Source organism: Pararge aegeria, chromosome Z, assembly GCF_905163445.1.
Source record: "Pararge aegeria chromosome Z, ilParAegt1.1, whole genome shotgun sequence".
In the NCBI taxonomy this organism is placed as follows: domain Eukaryota; kingdom Metazoa; phylum Arthropoda; class Insecta; order Lepidoptera; family Nymphalidae; genus Pararge; species Pararge aegeria.
Window position 1 is genome coordinate 16182646 of NC_053208.1, and position 21214 is coordinate 16203859.

A 21214-nucleotide genomic window follows, 5' to 3' on the forward strand; every position below is an offset into this window, starting at 1 on the left:
TCGCACATAGAACATAGACCTGGCAATAAATCTGTTTCTGCATGATTTTTATGAACCGAAACAATCGCTGGCTATTTCTAGGGTAACAGTTAGTAGCGTATAATTTAAAAACAATATAGTATACCTTATCGGTAACATCAGAGTAGTGTTTCTTATTCCACGGTCGTGCAATTCATCGAAGCTTTCGATGGTCACGTTCACGTGCCCCTGTTATTGAAACAATGTAATAAATTAACACTATATTATAACGTGTAACGGTAAGTAGAGATAGCCGAGAAACTGGTGATAACTCGAAATAAATTCGACTTCAATTTCGGGGGGGCGAGTTCGAATCCCAGCACCTCTACCTTTTTTAAGTTATGTGCGTTTTGCCAATTAAAATATCACTTGCTCCAACGGTAAAGGCAAACATCCTGAGGAAACCTGCATGTCTGAGAGTTCTCCATAATGTTCTCAAAGGTGTGTAGAGTCCACCAATCAGCACTGGGCCAGCGCGGTGGACTATGGCCTTAACCCCTTATTATTGTGGGAGGAGACCCGTGCCCTGTAGTAGGCCGATAATTGGATTGATATAATGATGATAATGATGAAAGTGTAACAGAATTACGAAATAATATCATAAGTATATTTCAAAAGGAACCATCCTGTAAAAATATTAAATAAAAAGAAGCATATTTTTTTTTTACAACAAATTCAAAACATTCTTAATGTTTACGTGTGACAACCCTGGGCCCCAAGTCTGCTATTACAATTGTGTGTCAGTGATCGATCAGTGACTTCATAATTGTCAATTTTGGCATATTTGGTAGTCTGCTAACACAATGGTGTCATTATGGTGTCATTATGATTTTCCGATGGAAAACCACTGACACTTCAATGAACATTTGCTAGTCTGCTGCACAATGACAATTCAATGATCGCACGAATTGGTAGTCTGCTAATATTTTGACAGTTCTATTGATCATTGTGAGACCATTGAGACGCAATTCTGCAGTCATTGCCTTTTAGCAATATTATTGTTATAGAAATAAAATTTGTGTAAAAATAAAAGTGTTCAGATAATGTTAAGGCTGCGATGGAATATTCTGGAGATGGCTAATGCTGTTGATGCTCGCCAAAACCATCTTTCAGAGCGTAGAAGGCGCCGTCGAGCCCGCCGCTTACTCAGGATCAATATAGACCCCTTTCATATTCCCGATGCGGAATTTATAAAAAAAGGAGTTGCTTGGGAAGCAGACTGTAATGAGTCAAGTGTGGGAGCTCGCTCCACTTAGGCATTCCCAAACCACGTCGGAATGATGAAATATTGGCGGAGGCAAAGGTAAGAAAACAACTTTAATTTTCGTTGCTTTTTAATTAAGTATAGTACCCACATCTCAGAATATGTTATGATGGCATGGCTGTAATGCTGGTATTTCTGTTGCAGTTACTGGTAGCACTAGCATTTTATGCATCTGGCTCTAAAAAATAACGATTGGGCAGAGAGCCCCCCACAATGTTTCTCAGATCACTGCCTCAAGAGCTGTGGGACAAATAACGGAGGTGCTTAACACCAAATTTAATAAAAAGTGTTAAATGTCCAGAGTGATAAGGATGCCATTAAGGCTAAGTTAAGAAATTATATTTTACCAGTTATATGCTGAGTACTTTACCAAGAAGAATGCTTTTTCAGCTTCTATGAAAAAAATTACTTCAGATATCATAGATGGGACACATGTGGCAATAATAAGGCCAAATGTTCATGAAAGGCAATATTATAACACTAAGGTATTCCATTCCCTAACTGTTATAATAGTAACTTTAATATTGAACTCATATTTTAATATTATGTGATATATCTAGCCAATAATCTTTAATTTATTTAACAATCTGTGACTCAGATTTAAATATATTGTGCCTGCAACCCAGGCTCTGCTCTTAACTCCAATGTGTGGCAGAGTCACCCACTCAGTCAACACTTAACTCCATTAAATGATAATGGGGCATGAGGTTTTTTTAGGTATTACTTATTTTAGGTTTTTTTAATTAATTCCAATATAGATTTTTAATTGTCAAGGTTAATATTGGTTGGATTTTCAGGTGAGTTTTTCCTCTGTGGAAAACTATGATGACCACAACTTAAATACTATAGAGGGGAGATACACCACACTACTCTATGCATGAAACTTGTGACTGTATGCAATACAGTAGAGTGCTATAAAAGTATATTGGAAGAATGTTTCAGGTAAAGTAAATAAAATGCTTTAGATAGCATGTTAGGGTCTCCTAGATTGAAAACTGTAGTAAATCATGTACATAGTTTGATGGTCAAGTGTTTTATTTCCAAATATCTTTTTCTGGTAATTGTTTAGAGCAAGTATGCATTGTAATGCATACTTGCTCTAAACAATTGCACTGCTGGCAAGATTGCAGATGCATGTTGTGTTTGGCACAATATAAAAGCCACAACACAATTAAAGCAATTCTTCTGCAAGAGGCATTTAACTTTTGTGTGTTATTAAAATTATTTTTATAAATCTATGAGGAGACAAATAATACAAGTTAATAAAGAGAAGACACTGAACAATGATTTTTATTTACAGTAATTTAGTTTACAAATGATTACATGTAAAAAATGAAGGCTCTTCAGCTGGCTTCCAATAAAAGCAGGAGGATATAATTTTTTCTTTAAATAGCAAATTTCATTTTGAAATCCAAACCTTTATTGTTACCCTTTTTATATTCATTCCAAGAATTATTTATTTTATCTGATGAAGTTCCTTATAGATAGAGGACAGAATTCTTCAACAGATAACAGCAAATCACTTTGTTCACGATTAGAGCCGAGTTGGACAGCTCTATCACATAAGGACTTGGTTCACAGAGACTTCAACGAGTAAACCAGGGTCTGCTTGAAGGTTGGGCACTGCAGCAGGCTCTTGTCAAAAGACTGTGGACAAAGGCATATATTATGAGTATATGTGTTCCAAGGGTCAAACATAGTGTTTTGTCTTATCTATTGTTTTTAATTATTCTACAACAATTTTTTACTCTGTTAGAGGGATGCTGGTTACAATTTGTGCAATACCTTAAATGGGTCCACAAGTTATTAAAAGATAAAAAATTTAAAAGAAAATAGAATGGAATGAAAACCTCCTAGCTTTAGTTTTAAGTTAAAAAATGTAGTTAGCACCACCATGATAAGTAAAAGTTCATAAGCACCTGTGATATGCGTACATGAATAAAGAATTTAAGAATTTTATTGATTTTTTGATTACTCCTCATATTTGTGTTTTTTTTATATTAAATTACCAGAGATACTGTTGAAAAAACCCACCAATTTGTTACCTACTTAGACTTCATATCATGCTTAAACAGTATAAGATTTCATTACTTACTTTCGCTCTTCTGTGGGAATTTATTTATAAAATTTGAGCGTAGGTACGCAACCCAATGCCGCTTCGCCGGGCAACGTCCGTTATTGGTACAGCCGCAGTGTCCAGGCTGATCTGTCTAACTCTCCAAAAGCAGCGACGAAGTTTGCTTTGTTGAGCATTTTGTTTGTTTTGATTATAATTTATATATTTTCAATAGCACGAAATAACGTCAATGAAATTTAATGTCAATTCGACAGTTACAGATTAAATATAATTATTTTTGACAAAATTTGGCACACAAAATATTTGTTTTTTGGATTCCTTTGATTGTTTTACTAAATGTGATACAAAGTTCGTCTTTAGAACACAAATCAATAACATTTAAAAATATTTCTTATCAAAAATTCGCTTAATTGGACATTATTAATTAATGGTAGTTTTTTAAATGTTACTTCTCAAACACATTTTGAGCAAATGGCAACACTGATTCCCTTTCTACGACAATGCAATTATCATCCAATTACAATCCAATTGTAAGACCATTGTGAATTTAGTAGACTACCGACTTTGGGCACAATGATAATTGGATTGCAATGGAATGGTGTCATAATGACAAATCTTGTAAAATAGCAGACTTGGGGCCCTGTTGTAGATAAAAGACTGACACGCGCATAGTACCTACGCGACGCGATATAAAGTGACAGGAATCACATGATTTTAATTTAGAGGTTTACCTTATTTCTTTCAGTAAAAACAATAGCAGCGATTTACTCAAAAACTATTCTATAAAGGTTTTCGGTTTCACAGATAAGTCTAAGAGACAGTACATAATGTACCTCTAAAGTCTGTGAAGTATTATTTTGGTTTTCATTTACACGTTGTATAGGTCGGAGATCAATCTTTAAAGTCGGCCTTCCGTGGTAGTTGCGGTAAAATGGACTTAATACGTTTTAAAGTTAGAATTCAATATATTTTTTGATTCTTTTTTGATAAATTATAATACAGTGTCTGGCGGTAGTGGGGTAACCTAAATTTTTAAATTTCAAGAGAAATAAAGATTATCTTTTATTTGTAGCTGCATTGCACAATTTTTTTGTGACGTTGGCATTCGTCTCTAACTGCAATGTAACGCAACTAACTAACGCTTCGTTTATGCCCTTGGACGTCCGAATTTGATTTTTAACTTTTTGCACTACCTTGACAAACAGTTGTCAAAAAGTGTCCTTGCAATATAAATTTGCCCTCGCGATTTTCTTTGGTTGCTAGTTAAAAGGCCAATGTGCTCGCTCGTCCGAACGTCCGAAAAAAGCAATAAAAGTGAAGAAAAATCTAACTTTAAGTAAGGACACAGAACGTAATATAATTTAGATCCAATACTTTTAAGCTCTCAATAAATCAAGATAAGTAGATAAAAAGAAACATACACTATCTCAGCTAGAGTTTTTATTGCAATGCATTATATTTAAAGTATTATTTACAGATTCAGTATAAAGTACTTGTAAGATGAACTGATATTTACCTCTACGACGCCGTCAAAGTTAACGCCACTCTCGAGGACAGTGAAGCTGAGCGCCAGCCAACCAGACCACGGCCATAATATCTGGCTGTAATCTGCCGACACAGACATTAACACCCCGTGTGGAAGGTGTGGATGCCAGCTTACTTTTTTCTAAAACAAAAAAATGTTAATCTAGTATCAGATACCATTTTAAGCTTTCGTTTCAAATTTACTGGAGAATCAACAAATTCATCTCAAATGATACTAGATCGGCTGTTCCCAGTGGCGTTCACTTCATACATGCACAAAAGCACTGCCTACCCAAACTATTTTATAAGACTCGTATTGGAGGGGAATTTTTCCATTTTATGCCATATACCTTCTTTATGCATACCCTGGTCAAAGAGCCTATGAACGCCACTGGCTGTTCGCTAACTAACCTTCTCGATACTTTCTTTTTTTTCCTAATATTTTAATTGACTGCTGTCTCAATGGGCGTTTTGATTCTACCAATTCCCACATATAGTTCTCATTTTTGGTCATTCAAAAGTAAAGAATTAATTATTTTGGTTCAGTTCAGTTCTCTGCTAAAAAGCTACTAACTTGCCATATTCCAAATGAATAAAAATGCTTTTTTTTGGATCCCTAAAAACTACCAAAGTCGACGTGGTCTACCCATTAGTTTATTAATATTGTTATTAGACGAACTTACTGCTAAGGAGTGAATATGCGAAATTTAATGATTATATAAAACATGTTAAACTCACCACATCACCCGCCACTCCAAGTCCGTTAATAACTGTTACATTCGCGATGGTGGGTTGGGCACTATAGTAAAGCGGCTGGGTGCAGTACGGCCACATGTACTGACATTCAGTGAGGTCTATATAGGGCGGGCTAAGGCTAGCTTGCGGCTCATATTCGCGGAGAAACTGTTGAGGAAAACTGTCTATAAATATGCGAACTAATATGATGTAGGTACGTGAAAGTTAATGAGGATGTATGGATGTTTGATACAAAAACTACTGAGCTATATAACTGTACAGTTTTATCCAAATCTGTACACTTATTACAAGATTCGCTTGCACGAAATAATTTTCAACAACTCTATAGTGTCATAACAAAAGGGGCCTAATTTTACTCGTTTTAAAGTTGCAAATACTAAAAATCAGATTTTTATTTTCAAACATTCTGTTGAAAGCCCTAGCCAAAAAATTGTAGGCAAATTTGAGCTTTCAAACAATCTGTTAAGATCCATTTTACTCTGTTTCGATACTCGGAAAAGACTGCTCGATTGCGTGCGTTCATTTTGTACCTTATGTACGTACGTACTTAGCACCTACATAGCATATGACTTATGAATATTTTATCTAAATTAGCTAAAATATAACAAAAAGTCTCGAGACGGAAGATCAGTAGGATAGCATATCATTTTGTCTTCTAAATAGCAAATCTATAAAGGAGTCATATGTACCTGATATGCACTGATAAGATCCAGCTTCCCGTGGCCCTGTTCGAACATATTCGGGCCTGGTAACCGCCTGGCGGTGATGGTCAGAGCCTGTTTTACTGACGCGGGGGTGAGGTTTTGACGCGGCACTCCGCTTGCTAGCAGAGCGATAGCGCCCGCCACTACGGGAGATGCCACTGACGTCCCTGCAAAAATATTCACAGTCAAACTTAAATTAGGCCAGGTAAGTATTCTTCGGCTTCTTTTTAGAGTATTTCTTGCTTTACAGATTTTACTTCTTGACGGACACGAAGCAGATGTCCCACATGATAATAAGTGGAAAATTGTCGCCTGTTAAAAGAGCAAATACTTCGAATGCAAGGAACGTTTCCTTCAACTTGCTGTCCTGTGTCCATAATCCCGAGGAGGGTGTTAAACCTCATGTGCCTCAAGTACACCAGGAATTCAGACGATCTCTATCACAAAAAGCTACTCTACTACCCATTCTGGAAGAGGCAAGTGCCCTCCAGTGGGCAGATAAATGAATTGTTAATGATGTACCTCTTTTGTTTTTAGGATTCGGAACTTTATTATAAAGAAAAAATGAAAATGTTGACCATTATAAATTCGCTGCTTTGAACCAGGTAAGGAATAAAATGGAAAATCCTTCTTACTACACGTGTAACATAAAAATTTGAATATGCAATGCTTTTGTGTATATATCTGACAAAGATCCCATCCCATATTAACTCAACAGTTCCAGTAAACCCGGAGCCAGGACATTACAGACCCTGGTATGTCTGGATGTATCCTAAAATTAAATATTCATACCACTGAGAGATCTGCATCCTCCAGTAACGCTGGAACCTCGAACGCCGCTTCCGTACGTTACAATATCAGGTTTCACGCGCCCATAACCCTGGAAACGTTCAGTTTATTATTTAAAGCAATCTATAAATCACTTTCATTAGGTTATGTAGGTGCGTGTTGCCAGTGATGACGGATCCGGTACGTGGTCGCTTACTATGGGCCTCATAAGAAGGCTCAGTCAATCAGCGGGCGATGGAGAGAGCTATGCTAGGAGTATCTCTACGTGATTGAATCAGAAATTTCTGATTCAATCACGTAGAAGAACTAGAGCTACCGACATAGCTCAGCGAGTTGCGAAGCTGAAGTGGTAATGCGCAGGGCACATCGCTCGAAGAACCGATGGACGTTGGAGTCTTAAGGTGCTCGAATGGCGACCCCGCACCAGAAAACGCAGCGTTGGTCGGCCCCCTCGGTCGGGTGTCTAGGAACCGCTGGTGACAAGCGGCCCAGAACCCCTACAAAATCCATGTCCAGCAGTGGACGTCAATTGGTTGTATTGATGATGATGATTAGGTTAAACAATTTCCATAAAATTTCAAAAAAATTGAAAATTTATGGAAATTTTTAAAAATGTAAATATACTAGGACAATACACACATCGCCATCTAGCCCCAAAGTAAGCGCAGCTTGTGTTATGGGTACTAAGATGGCTGATGAATATTTTTTATGAATAATATACGTAAATACTTATAATATATAGACAAAAACCCAGACAACGAAAAACATTCATGTTAATCACACAAACATTGTCCAGTTGTCGGAGTCGCCACGGCCTTGGACTCAGAAAGCAGGGTCGCAGACCACTGCGCCAATCGGCCGTCAAAAATTTGTAAGACCCTTGTAAATTATTTAAAAAAAACAATAAAGCCTGCAAGATTAGTTTGTTAAAAAAGCCCGTCCGTATAACATACATACAAACTGATATATTAAAGAGGGTTAGATCTTCAAGTAGATAGATAATCATTACGATACTCACATTCGGCAGTTCCCATGTGGTCATGCCTCGGGAAGAGAACTTAGCTATTCGGTCGTCGAAACCGATCCCGCCTACTCCTATCACGTCCATCTGATCCGCCGGGTTGTTCAGAGTACCGTACAGGGGTCCGTCGTTGCCTATCGCCGATACCATAATCACCTTAAATAATGAACATCAACTATTTTAATCATGCAGCTTTAGAGTGCGTCAGCTTACCACGGTTTTATTTTGGCGTCAGGCATGTTTGCCTAAGTGTGATGACTCTCAATTTCGTTATGAGAAACAAGCAGTGGCGAGCACAAGGTCTTCGACCAGGGCATGCATAAAGCAGGAACATGGCATAAATTGGAAAATTTCCTCTCCCATACGAAATATATAAAATAATTTGGGTAGGCAGTGCTTTTGTGTATGTATGAAGTGCACGCCACTGGAAACAAGATGGCATCCTTTCAACAGGACCCTAAATATTTTAGCAGGATCCACCGATCGATGAGGAAACGTGCATGCCTGAGAGCTCTCTATTATGTTCTTAAAGACGAGTGGAGTCCACCGATCGCCACTAGACCAGCGTGGTGGTCTACAGCCCAAACCCTTTTAAATAAATATAAATATACTACGACAATACACACATCGCCATCTAGCCCCAAAGTAAGCGTAGCTTGTGTTATGGGAACTAAGATGACTTATTAATATTTTTATGAATAATATACATAAATACTTATAATATAAAGATAAACACCCAGACACTGGAAGACACTTATATTCATCACACAAACATTTTTCCAGTTGTGGGAATCGAACCCACGGCCTTGGACTCAGAAAGCGGGGTCGCTGCCCACTACGCCAGTCGGCCTTGATATGATTATGAATAATATAATATAACCGAAAATACTGAAAAATCCATTAAAATTTCAGTGCTATTTTAGTTCACTGATTTATGATGTGAAAGCATTTATTAAGGAGTCTACACTGATCCTCAGACACATCTGGCGTCTTTTTTGCCGGCAGCTTCACACCTTTTTAACAAGTTGGAATATTAAGTAGTGACGTGCAGAGAGTTTTTTAAACTGAATTAAAAATTCGAATGAGCAAATAAAATCCTTCATCGTCACCAATTTTAGAACTGAAAAATGCGTTGTCTATGGCTAGATTCGTTAATACAATCAGTTTTCATCTTACCTTGTTAGCGCTGAGTTCCCAAACTTTGTCGACGAATGGATGATCCATAAAATCGGGCCCTCCAATACTCAAATTGAGAACATCAATCTTCCGCATTATAGCATAATTGAAGGCATCGAGAAACCACGAAGTATAAGAAACCTGCAAGAAATAAATATTAAATATTTGTCCGTTGACTGCAATCCCGCCTGCGTGCACAGGGTATGCATATGATATAAAATGAAGAAAATCTTCAGTACGAGCTATAAAAACTTAAGTATTTGAGGGTAGCCTTTTTATAATTCTTACAAAGCCTATCCTTAAGTTTTTTATACCTAGTACTGGAGATTTTCTTCATTTTATATTATCTGCATACCCTATCCATACTTTCTATGCACGCCACTGCGTCTAAGATGGTAGCGGGCTAACCTGTTAGGGTGTATGGTATTTATACCCCTAATCGGATTATACGCGACATCGCACCGGAACACTAAATCGCTTAGCGGCACGTCTTTGTCGGTAGGGCGGTAACTAGCCACGCTTCCCACCAGACCAGACCAGAGAAAATTCAGAATTGCAAATTTCTCCTGCCGGGAATCAAACCCGCGACCTTCTACTTAAACTCACAGCGGTGAACGTTGCGCCAGGGAGGTCGTCAAAAGTAACGCCTAATCTAAGGGGATTCCTAGGCATACATAAACCGTTCCCCAATAGTTATCACCGTTTGAATGGGTGAAACGTTTTCCTGCCTTTGCCTAAATCATTAGGAATTCGATTCAGGCGACGCCTCGGTTTAGGGAAAACTGGCTTCAGTGTTTTAAAATGTTTAAAAAGTTAAGTTTTAAAAAGTTTTATATACGAATTACTCACTTGGTTGTCGGTAAAGACCCGGAAGATATGCAAGTCCGAATCCGGTGCGAAGCCGAGGCAGTCAGCTCGGGACGCAATGACGCCGGCTACGAATGTCCCGTGGCCCAACGCGTCATCTAGCGTGTTTTCGCCCGTCCAGTCAGTACGTTCGCGCACGCGACCAAAGTGCGGGTGATGTCGCGCTAGCCCAGTGTCGAATACTGCCACTTTGATACCTTCGCCTGGGATAACACGAACCAATTAAAGACGTAAATGCAATTGAACCTCTAAGGTACTCGAATAAATATAAATTATACTAATAAAATAAATAGCGGTGATAGCCTAGTGCTCAGGACTCTAGTTTCCCCTTCGGGAGGACCGAGTTTGATATCCGGCAAACACCTCTAATTTTCCAGAGTTATGTGCGTTTTAAAGTAAAGCAATCGAATATCACTTGCATTATTAACAACGGAGGAAAACATAGTGAGGTAATTTAGTCATTAAGAAATTCAATTGTATAGAAAACTCTGTAATAAATGGGTTGTTATCTGAGCGTTCTTCTTAATGTTATAAAAGTATGTGCAGTATAATTACTACTTATTTAAAAAAAAACAAGACGTTCATGAAAAAATATACTTGATATACTGCCACTCGTTACGTCCGTGAAAATTAAGTTCCCACCCACTCAAGAATCGGTAAACAGATATCCGTAAGTATGCTAATGAAAACTCGTATAAGTTATTTTCAGCAAAGATTTCATGTTTTTAATGCACTACCCTAACATAGGAGCGGGCTAGCCTCCATCTACTACGTAGATGTTAAATCTCATGCCATTATTGAGGAATTATAGATTCTTCAACCACGTGACGTCAACCTAGCCTTTCAGACCCGAACACAGCAATACTTCCCCGAACTATCTTTGCCACTAAAAGCTCTAAGACTTATTAATTTGATTTAACGATGTTAATAATGCTGATCCCATATTACAGTACAACCAGCACTTTGCCTCTGAAATAACGCAATGCATATTGGGCTCCTCCATTCTGAATATTGATATTGGTCTCTTCGAGGCTTCGGCCGTTGCTGCATTACCATCCTATCGACACGCGATTAAGCTTTCAGGTACCATTTCGCGTAGAAACCTATCATGGGTTAGATATGCCATACCCCTCACAGCTTACCATCGTATTTATCAAGAGCTAACGTGTAGTGAAAAAAAAACATCAAATATTAACTCGGTCGTGTTCGAAGCGTGCTCTTAATAAAAAACGTCACATCAGCGTTAGCGTAAATCAGTTATTTTATATGGAACATCAAACAGCGTGTTTTCAAAACTCCATACAAATGTGTTAAGTTAAGTTTAATTGTCGCGTAACGTTCGCTAACCTAAATTATTACACAAGGGGTTTTGAAGACCTCATTCAGATTTTCTGCATTGTAGGTGCCACTTCACAAGAGCGCGGCGCTGGCAGTAGAACTTGCGCAGCGGACAACTTATAGGTACATTATAATACATACAATCATAAAAAGCTTAAGGCACACCTTCAACGGCGATTTTTATCGTCGTACTACATTGATTCAGTTAACCTGGCTACTATTCATTTGTAATTTAAAAAAAAGTATAGGATATTTAATAATATAGAAATTTTAAAAAAAGAGAACTTATAATGGTATAGAAAATTTAATAGTGATAGACTGAAGTGTATCGAAAATGCTCCCTTATTTATTTATATAAAAAAAGAACCGACTTTTTTAAACACATTTTTAAGTCGGTGCCAAGTAATATGCCAGAGTTCTGAGCTAACAACCAAAAAAATATATATATCAATTAAATCAAATGTGAATGTTTGATGCAGCAAAAAAAAAATCAAGTAGGTATTTAATTTGATCAGCTGCTTCCTAATTTTTATATGCAGAAATTTGGTGCTACTACACCAGTGATAAAGAATTAAAATATAAATTCGATAAAAAAATGCACGTTTTATAAAAGCCAGGTCAAGTGAGTATTGGGCCACGCGCAGTGTAGATGCACGCGCTCTGTAGTTACCCGTCATAATAATAATATAATAATAATAATAATTTATTTATTTCATATATAAAAATGTATACAGCAGGAATCTCCTAATGGACACAGTTATACTCTATTGATTAAATTAATTACAATGATGTGTGTGTGTGTGTGTGTGTGTGTGTGTGTGTGTGTGTGTGTGTGTGTGTGTGTGTGTGTGTGTGTGTGTGTGTGCGTTTGAAAAGTGCGTAAAATACGAATTATTCTATGATTTAAAGTAGCTCTTCTGTTACCTTGATTGTCAAAATGTAAGTATTTTCTTGCATTAATTCCGTGGCTTGGAACTAATATTATTATGTATTTTGTTAATTTTATTACATATTCATATATTCGAGCACTAAGCTTAGAAGGGCAAGCTTAGAAGGGAAACCACCTTAAGTTAGTAAGCATATCGTTTGTTTGACACTTTGCACATAACATTACGCCATACGCCTTCTCCAAGTCAAATTACAGCCTCCTAGTACTAACAGTCTCTGAGCTAATAAGCTACGTATAAACATACACTACACACACTATCTGTCCGTCCAAACTGTCTGGTACTCTAAAATTTAATGAATGTTTGTTAGTTCTTATTTTAAGCGCTGTTTATCTGATTGTGATAAAACATTATCAAGTTATTGCTTACCTTGCGCAAATGTTACATGCCTAATAAAATTATTGGCTTACTACGACAATACACACATCGCCATCTAGCCCCAAAGTAAGCGTAGCTTGTGTTATGGGTACCAAGATAGCTGTTGAATATTTTAATGAATATACTTATAATATACAGATAAAAACCCAGACACTGAAAAACAATCATGTTCAACATTTTCCAATTGTGGGAATCGAACCCACGGCCAAGGACTTAGAAAGCAGGGTCGCTGCCCACTGGGCCAGTCGGCCGTCATAATTGACTATTTTGTATAATTAAAAATATTAATTTAAATACACTTAGCTTAGAGGATTATACCCCTAAGCTACTAAAACTGTGAATCAACGCTATCAGAGTAATTTACATACTGAACGTAACAATTCTGTGAAAAACAAACAAACGATTATAATTAATAATACATACTGACCTGTGACCCCCAGAGACCACAACAGGTCTGCTTTTAACACCGATGTTATCTGCCGCGGGACGGTTCTCAATAGTTTCCTAGATGTATAGCCACTATTCTGTGAACGAAAAATACATATAAAAATAATATCATATGACTGGCTCGTTGGTCGTTGGTTAGCGTGATTCGTCTATCGATCACAAGGTGGCACCTGGTTCCGTTCCTGGTTCTGTTGGGAAATTCCTAGTTTCCCATCCCACTGCACAGGCCTGTTATCTTGGCGACGCAGGAAAAAAGTAAAGGAGTACTACTAACAAACGTTCAAAAAGGCACACTCACACCGATGTACGCATCGACGTGGCCCCAATGCTATTATCGCAGGTTTTTAGTCGGTGGTACTAGCTTAGGGGCCTCGTCGCGTCGGTGCGCGCATCTTCTGTGAATGCGCTTCTTCGCACGTTCGCGTTTGCTCGTAGTTTCTGTACTCCTTAATTTTTTTCGTATATATATTACTAGCGTACCCAGCCCGCTTTGCCGGGCTAGATTTTGCTTTATTTTATTTAAACAATAAACTTACATCATTCAATTTTTAATTGAAGTCTCATAATATATTAAATCATTAATTTCTCTCCGTGTTCATGCTCTTCTATTCTCTTCTCGAGCGGGTGAAGATTATTATCTACACCCATGTACACCCAACAATAGAATATCATCATAGTAAATAAAAGCTGTATTTGACAGTTAGACAGTTCAAAAATAGGATTGCTCCGATCGTCACAAAACTTTACAGGATTACTCGCCAGGACAATCAGGAGATTAGCTGAAAGTTTCATTGACATCGCTCCAGCCGTTTCGGAGCCTATGCGGAACATACCCACACACTTTCTCTTTTATACTCGTATATATAGAAGATTACTATATGTACTGTGTTGCCGGGCTTCAACGTTTATAAAAACGTATTAGTTAGTCGTTCACTCGTGGGCTCTTATTCACTTTCTCTTACCCAGCAGAGGGAGGTTAGTTGATTTGGGATAACGAATATCACCTTCTTAAATTATTTAATGGATCGCGCTCGACCGCTTTGCCTTTCAGAGCGACAGTTTTAAACTATAACTTTTAAATTAGCGCCCTATACGTAATACTTTTATAGTTATTATTGTAGATGCAACCACTTTTCAGACGTCTATTGGTAGATTTGCGTGTCATTTACTTGTATGATAGTGGATGACGTCGAATAGGTCCCGTTAAAATTCTATTGACCTAGGTTGTTCAACTATGTAGCACTACCGGATAACGATACCTATCGCGACCATTTAGTCAAAAGACACGCCGACGTTGTTATCGCCGCTAGGAGATTGCCTTGATTGGTTTAGATTGAATTTGATGGTATGGCTAGACTCTCGTCGCGATATACGTTACGGTTTCGGTGAATGTACGATTTATAGTATTTTCATCCATATTGATGCCTTAGGGTATTTGCGGTTATATATGGCCCTATAAAATTCTAATAATAATAAAGCTTTTCACCAAATAAATATACCGATTTTAATGACTTCTCGTAGTTTCTAAGGACATAACCTCTCAACGCCTAGAAGTTTGCTATGACTGCTAGGCGTTATTGGATTGATGTAACTGCCATCGTCAGCTCAGCAAGTGTTGACTAACACCTGATTCAAATTGTGAACGAGCGAAGCTTTAGACCTAATTCTGAAGTTCACGCAGTCGCGGGCAGAAGCTAGTTATAAATTTACTAAACGAAGTACATTCTTATAATAAAATTGTAATATTATAACAAAAATATACCTCTCGTGGTTGCCTGAGGGAATGCAGCGACCGCGCCCGATGTTTATGGTTTCTCCAGCCGGAGTATAAGCATCCGCCTGGTCCACATTCATCCTATTTTAAAGACAATTAGACTATATATTACATGACAAGATTCCACCCGCATCTTCGTAGACTTATCCTGCATATAATTTCCTATACAGGACAGGACATTATTAACAGTGATTGAAAGTACGTAGTACAGTTTTGCGTCTACACCTTTTTATTCGTTTGAAGTATTTTTAAAGGTACTAAGCCATGGTGGCTTAGTACCTTGCTACAGACAGACAGACGGAGAGTGCAGTTAGTTTCACTAAGATGACTGTAAGAACTATCAACGCATCGTGTATAAAGAAATGCGCAACAAAAGTGAAGCGTTATATGCAGGTAAGTAACTTTACATAACTACATGTTCATCATAAAATTAACTGCTACCAAACTGCAGTTGGTTTGACCCGGTCACCTACAACAGGGAAAATCAATAAAGCATTTGGGCTAAAGCTAACGAATTTATCGATTTCAGCCTACTGACCTCGCGCACGTATTTAATTGTGCGCTGGACTTGGCGTTGCGCAGTTACGCGACGTACGGCGGGGTGGTCACGTAGGGCTGTAATTGCGTCCACACTACCCTCTCCAAATGCTATCACGTCAAAGTCACTAGGATACTCTTTCGCAGGGTTGTTTCGTCGTACAATCGTCCAATTCGATACCTGAAACAATGTTTATGTGAAAAATATTTTTTTTTGTTTTGTTGAAATTATCATCACACTTCCCCATCGGCAAACAAATCGGCAAACGATATTCACAATACTAGAGATTGACACACCTCCACTATTTTAACAAGATCTTACAACTGTGACGATCGTTATCTAATACCTTTAAACAGGCAATTATTGTCTGGAATAATGTATAATCTAAAACTCGAAAAGGGCTCCAATATAAAACTCCGGTCTGGTCCAGTTATATGACATAGACATGCTGCCATGCAATTTAGCGTTTCAGTATGATGTCACGTAAAAATCTTCTTTTGACTCTCCCTTATCTCGGTAGTTTTTGTAGGTTTGTCCTGTATGAAAATTCTTTAGCGCTTTGAAGAAGAAGAAGAAGAAGAAACACTTTATTGCACGTATAACATACAGAAAAAGAAACAGTAAGGAGTATACAGTACACAATGTAGACATGCAAAGGCGGCCTTATTGCTGCAAGCAATTTCTTACAGGCAACCTTTGTAGATTGGACTTACAGCAAGAGAACGGGATAGTGCCAAGAGTGTTGATAGATATACATAAATACCAAAATGTAAAGATACAAATACATATATAATTTAAATAAATATACGTAATATATAAAATATACATGATATATAAATAGAAAATATACATAATATATATAAATATATAACAAACATAATATATATAAGTAGATTTTAACACACAGTTAAAAAAAAAAAAAAGAATATAAAGAATATACTTCAAATTTCATCACTCAAAGAGAGGTAGTAGTCCTTCAGACGACTCTTAAATATCGGAAGGGAACTACTTCCACGGATTTCAGCAGGCAGATTGATCCAGAGCATAATTGCTTTAAAGGTGAAAGAATTACTGAAGAACTTTGTTTTACTAAAAGGGAGTACCAGACGGTTACCAAGGTGGGATCGGAGGTTGGAATGAGAAGATGAGTCAGAAATAAAGCGAAAACGATCCCTTAAATAAGAGGGAGATAAATGACTATTAAGAATAGAATAAAAGAAGGAAAGTAGTTAGCTTTGCTTAGTATGACTGCTTGTTTTTAAAAAGATGCAGATGTCATTATACAACATCTGCATCCTTTTAACCTACTTTTTACAAGCTTTTATTAAGCATGGAATGTCTGTATGTTAGTTTAGCACTGCTTGCAAGAGAATTTTAAAACAATTATCCCTAACTAGCTAGGATCTATTTCACCTGTTATATTAAATGTACTATACAAAATAATATGTTAGATTGAGTATTTATTTAATTATTTTATGTTTTATGTATGACTTTAAAACTTTTAATTTACCTCAATATAATTTATTTTAGCATAATTTAACTTATACATGGGAGGATTTAGTACTTTCATTTGCACATCTTACTTATATCTGCACTTATGGTAGGTATCTAAAGTTTTCCTGTAGGTCACAGAATTAAATACCATGTACGAGGCAGAAGATGGAAGCATACCTGAAAACCACTCCACTTTAGCACTCTAAAGTGGAGTGGTTTTTGATGCTTATTCTCAAACAGCGGTTAGTCACTTAATTCCATTTAGCAGTCCAAAGTTATTTTACCTCCAATTTTCTTTAACATAAAATGGGGAAAATGAGAAAAACTTTCTAAGTTAGCAACATTCTGCGGGTTTGAAGGCAGTCGTGTGCAGGGCCTTTTCACTGTTTTTGGACACAATGCACTTCATGCAATTTTTCATGCAATGTTTTTAGTCCTATGGAATATATTTTACTGTATTACTAATTCTTCCAAAGGTAAAATATAGAATGGGATCCTTAATGGCAAGCAAAACTTTATTTAAATATTTATATAACCTTCATAGCAATGTTCAATTGTTATTTAAATAATCCAATTTTTAATACATTCAGGATAGCTCACACATGTACTCTCTGACGTAATATTCATATTATGGTATGGATAGATTATGTAACAGTGTACTCAATTGCAAAAATATAATCAATTCTATCCTACTTAATGTTTCAATGGAAATAGGTTGTTTTAAAACTAAAAGTGGCAATGGGGTATCATATCATATGAAATACTTATGTATTCTGAAAATTTATACTCATAAGTTTTGAATATTTCAATCATTGATTAAGTAAATTTTTAACTAAGATAAAAAAGTATGAAATCTACATAGAAAACTGTTTTATATGAAAAGTGAAGACACTTTTTATATAGTGCAAAAAGCATTTATGCAATTCTAAAAGCAGTTCTGAAAAGTTGGTAATACTATCTCTCCACAATTTCTAAGCCAACCATTTAAACTATTACACAAGTTCTATGATATCAGGCTTAAGATACAAGTACCTAGTAAAGTAACTTAAAAAAGGGTGATTAGAAGATTTCATAATTAAAAGTACTTAAATCCCTACGAAAGTTTGAAATGTTAATGTAAGTTTGTTTGTTACACTTTCACACGAAAACTACCCAACCAATCATCATGAAACTTTGTACACATATTCTTGGAGGTATTAGAAAAAATATAGGATAATTTTTTTATCTTTTAAAATATTTTTTATAAAAGATAAAAAAATGTAGTCAAAAAATCTTAAAATTCTTTGTTAGTGATAGGAGCTAAGACTTATTGATATCAAATTATTTTTGAAATTTCCAAAGACGCATCAATCCATTTACTATCTACTGATATGTATATGTGTGTTTATGTGATTGAGGGTTTCAAAAAGCGGGTAATTAATGCTCCAAGAGATAAAACAACCACTACTCAGTTATTCGTTTAAATATGTTGAAATACTATAGGTGTAGTCTATGTATCAGTATCCTGCTTCCCGTATAACGCAGGCACATCTAGAAATTTAGTAACTTGTTAGGTCCACTGATATTTCAGATGGATTTTTCCTTGCCAAAATCTTATAATGATTGTTAAATGTTACTTACCCCAGCAGTTTTTAATGCAGCATTGACATAGTTTTCTCTTGTGGATCTAGCAAAATATCCTTTGAAAGTTATAATGTGTTCGCTGCTCACTATGTCCGATTTGAATTCATATTCGACGCGATCCGAATAGGTTGCGTTACACAGGTCATCTTTATCGACAGCACTAACCATCAAAATTTTAAAGCAACTCAGTAAAATGAGTCGTGTGAGGCGGGTTAAACCCATTTTAATGTATATAATCGCATCACATATTCACATTACTCATATGAAATTTGAGAGAAGTATTATATGAATATGATCGGCGTTTTAACAAAACAAATAACAGCTTCACAGGTCATAGTGAAATGTTTTTTTAATCGGCCTAGTAGTAAATTCATATAAACATTTTTTGTCTTGTACCTACCTATTACACTGATGTTTACTTTTGTCTGTGTTCATTTTATTTTTAAATTACCTGTATTTTTGTTGCTCTAGGTTCTTGTTCTTCAGTATTAAGTTGTTCTTATTGTATTAAATCAAAAACTATATAAACACAGAAGAATAGCAAAATAGAGTAGAAACTACCTTATTACCCAAATTTACTTCTTTTAAGTAGTAAAAATCCGCCCGCTAACCCGCGTTGTAGTAGCGCGTTGGTTTTATGCACATTTTCAGTAATGAGTTGTCTCCTACGTGTGCCAAACTGTGGGGTCTTTTAATTAATACGATAACTTCTACTATTATCTAAGCTGCAATTAATTTTATGGTAGAAGAGAATAAAAGAGGAAATTGAAATAAAGGAACTCCTCAACGGTGTACAGTCATTATAATCATTATCATTTCAACCAATTGACGTCCACTGCTGGACATAGGTCTTTTGTAGGGAGTTCCACAATCCACGGTCCTGGGCCGCTTGCCTCCAGAGGCTCCTAGCGACTCGCCTGATGTTCATCTGTCCACCTCATTCAGGGCCGACCTACGCTGCATTTACCGGTGCGGGGTCGCCATTTCAGCACCTTAAGACCCCTACGTCCATCGGTTCTCCGAGCTATGTGGCCTGCCCATTGCCACTTCAGCTTTGCGACTCGCTGAGCTATGTCGGTAACTCTAACTCTTCACATTTCTGATTTGATCACGTAGAGATGCTCCTAGCATAGTTATCTCCATCGCCCGCTGAGTGACTCTGAGCCTTCTTATGAGGTCCATAGTTAGCGACCACGTCTCAGATCTGTAAGTCATCACTGGCAACACGCACTGTTCGAATACTTTAGTCTTTAGGCACTGAGGGATTTTGGACGAGAAGATGTCACTAAGTTTCCCGAACACTACCCATACGAGTTGGATTGTACCTTACTGAATCGTGTGTCCTAGGTATGTGTACTTGTCCGCAATTTCGAGTGCAGAGCTCCCAACAATTACTGGGTGAAGTGCGACGTGAGCGTTAGACATAATTTTCGTCTTGCTCATGTTCATACGAAGGCCCACTTGTTGATAAACTCTGCTGAGGTCATTGGGCATCGCATTAAGGTCTCCCAGAGTCTCTGCCATTATGACTACATCGTTGACAAACCGAAGTTTAGTGATGTAGCTTAAAAACGTCCTCCAACGCAGCGGTATACAGCTTCGGGCAGATAACATCTCTCTGTCGCACTCCTCGCTGCAGTTGGATCGGTCTCGTAGTCTGATCCTGTATACGGACTGACATAGTGGCGTTTTTGTACAAACACTTAAAAACTTTTATGTACCGGTAGTCAATTCGGTATCTCTGCAATGATCTTAACCTTGAATGATCTTAAAGGTTTCCAGCGAATCAAAGGCTTTCTGATAGTCCAAAAACGCTAAGCAAATTTGCCGGTTATACTCTTCAGTCTTCTATATAACCTGCTGCAGTGTATGTATGTGGTCAATGGTACTAAAGCTTTTCGGAAACCGGCTTGTTCGGGAGGCCGGAAGTCGTCGAACCTATTCGCGTCACGATTCAAATGGTTACAACTCAGGTTTGGTTGATAGCATAATTAAAAAGTAACAACTGAGGCTGATTGCTAAGGATTTATACGCTGTACCAATGGACAAACTGAATAGGTATAAGACTAGTCTGACTTACTTCGGATTTGTATCAGAGCGTGTAGCAAGGATACTTAGATCACATTGCGTTAAGGCTATAAGATAAGGCTTATAGAACAAATAACCAACTGAGAGCTGTTTGTAACGGTAAAGACAGATTGGACATTAAGCAGAGATAAGGGGTATATAAACTCCAATGTTCTGAATGCCACGCATCATATCATGTAGGTCAGACCGGACGTAACTTTGAAACGCGTTACAAAGAGCATATGGCAGGCAGCCTTCAATCATAACCATCCTCAAAATCTCATTTTGCAAAACATTTATCATTAAACATAGTTGTATTGGTTTGATAAATTCATTAAAATTAGACAATACATGCTTGTAGTATACACTTTCAAATAAAAAAAGAATTATTAAAATCGGTTCAAATTTAACG

At 37.0% G+C, this 21214-nt stretch overlaps 1 protein-coding gene across 1 annotated transcript in view; it reads right to left on the bottom strand.

The window, feature by feature from the left end:
• LOC120636207 (membrane-bound transcription factor site-1 protease) overlaps positions 1–19071 on the bottom strand; it is a 30077-nt gene extending 11006 nt beyond the window's left edge. The window contains exons 1-12 of the mRNA XM_039907568.1: positions 18733–19071; positions 15619–15798; positions 15069–15161; positions 13287–13383; positions 10179–10399; positions 9330–9470; positions 8151–8309; positions 7136–7223; positions 6329–6510; positions 5622–5786; positions 4876–5025; positions 125–207 (exon numbers count right to left, since the gene is read on the bottom strand). Coding sequence (XP_039763502.1) covers positions 125–207; positions 4876–5025; positions 5622–5786; positions 6329–6510; positions 7136–7223; positions 8151–8309; positions 9330–9470; positions 10179–10399; positions 13287–13383; positions 15069–15161; positions 15619–15798; positions 18733–18957 — 1784 coding nt within the window. The 5' untranslated portion in view covers positions 18958–19071. The remainder of the gene's footprint in view (positions 1–124; positions 208–4875; positions 5026–5621; positions 5787–6328; positions 6511–7135; positions 7224–8150; positions 8310–9329; positions 9471–10178; positions 10400–13286; positions 13384–15068; positions 15162–15618; positions 15799–18732) is intronic.
• Positions 19072–21214: the final 2143 nt, after the last annotated feature.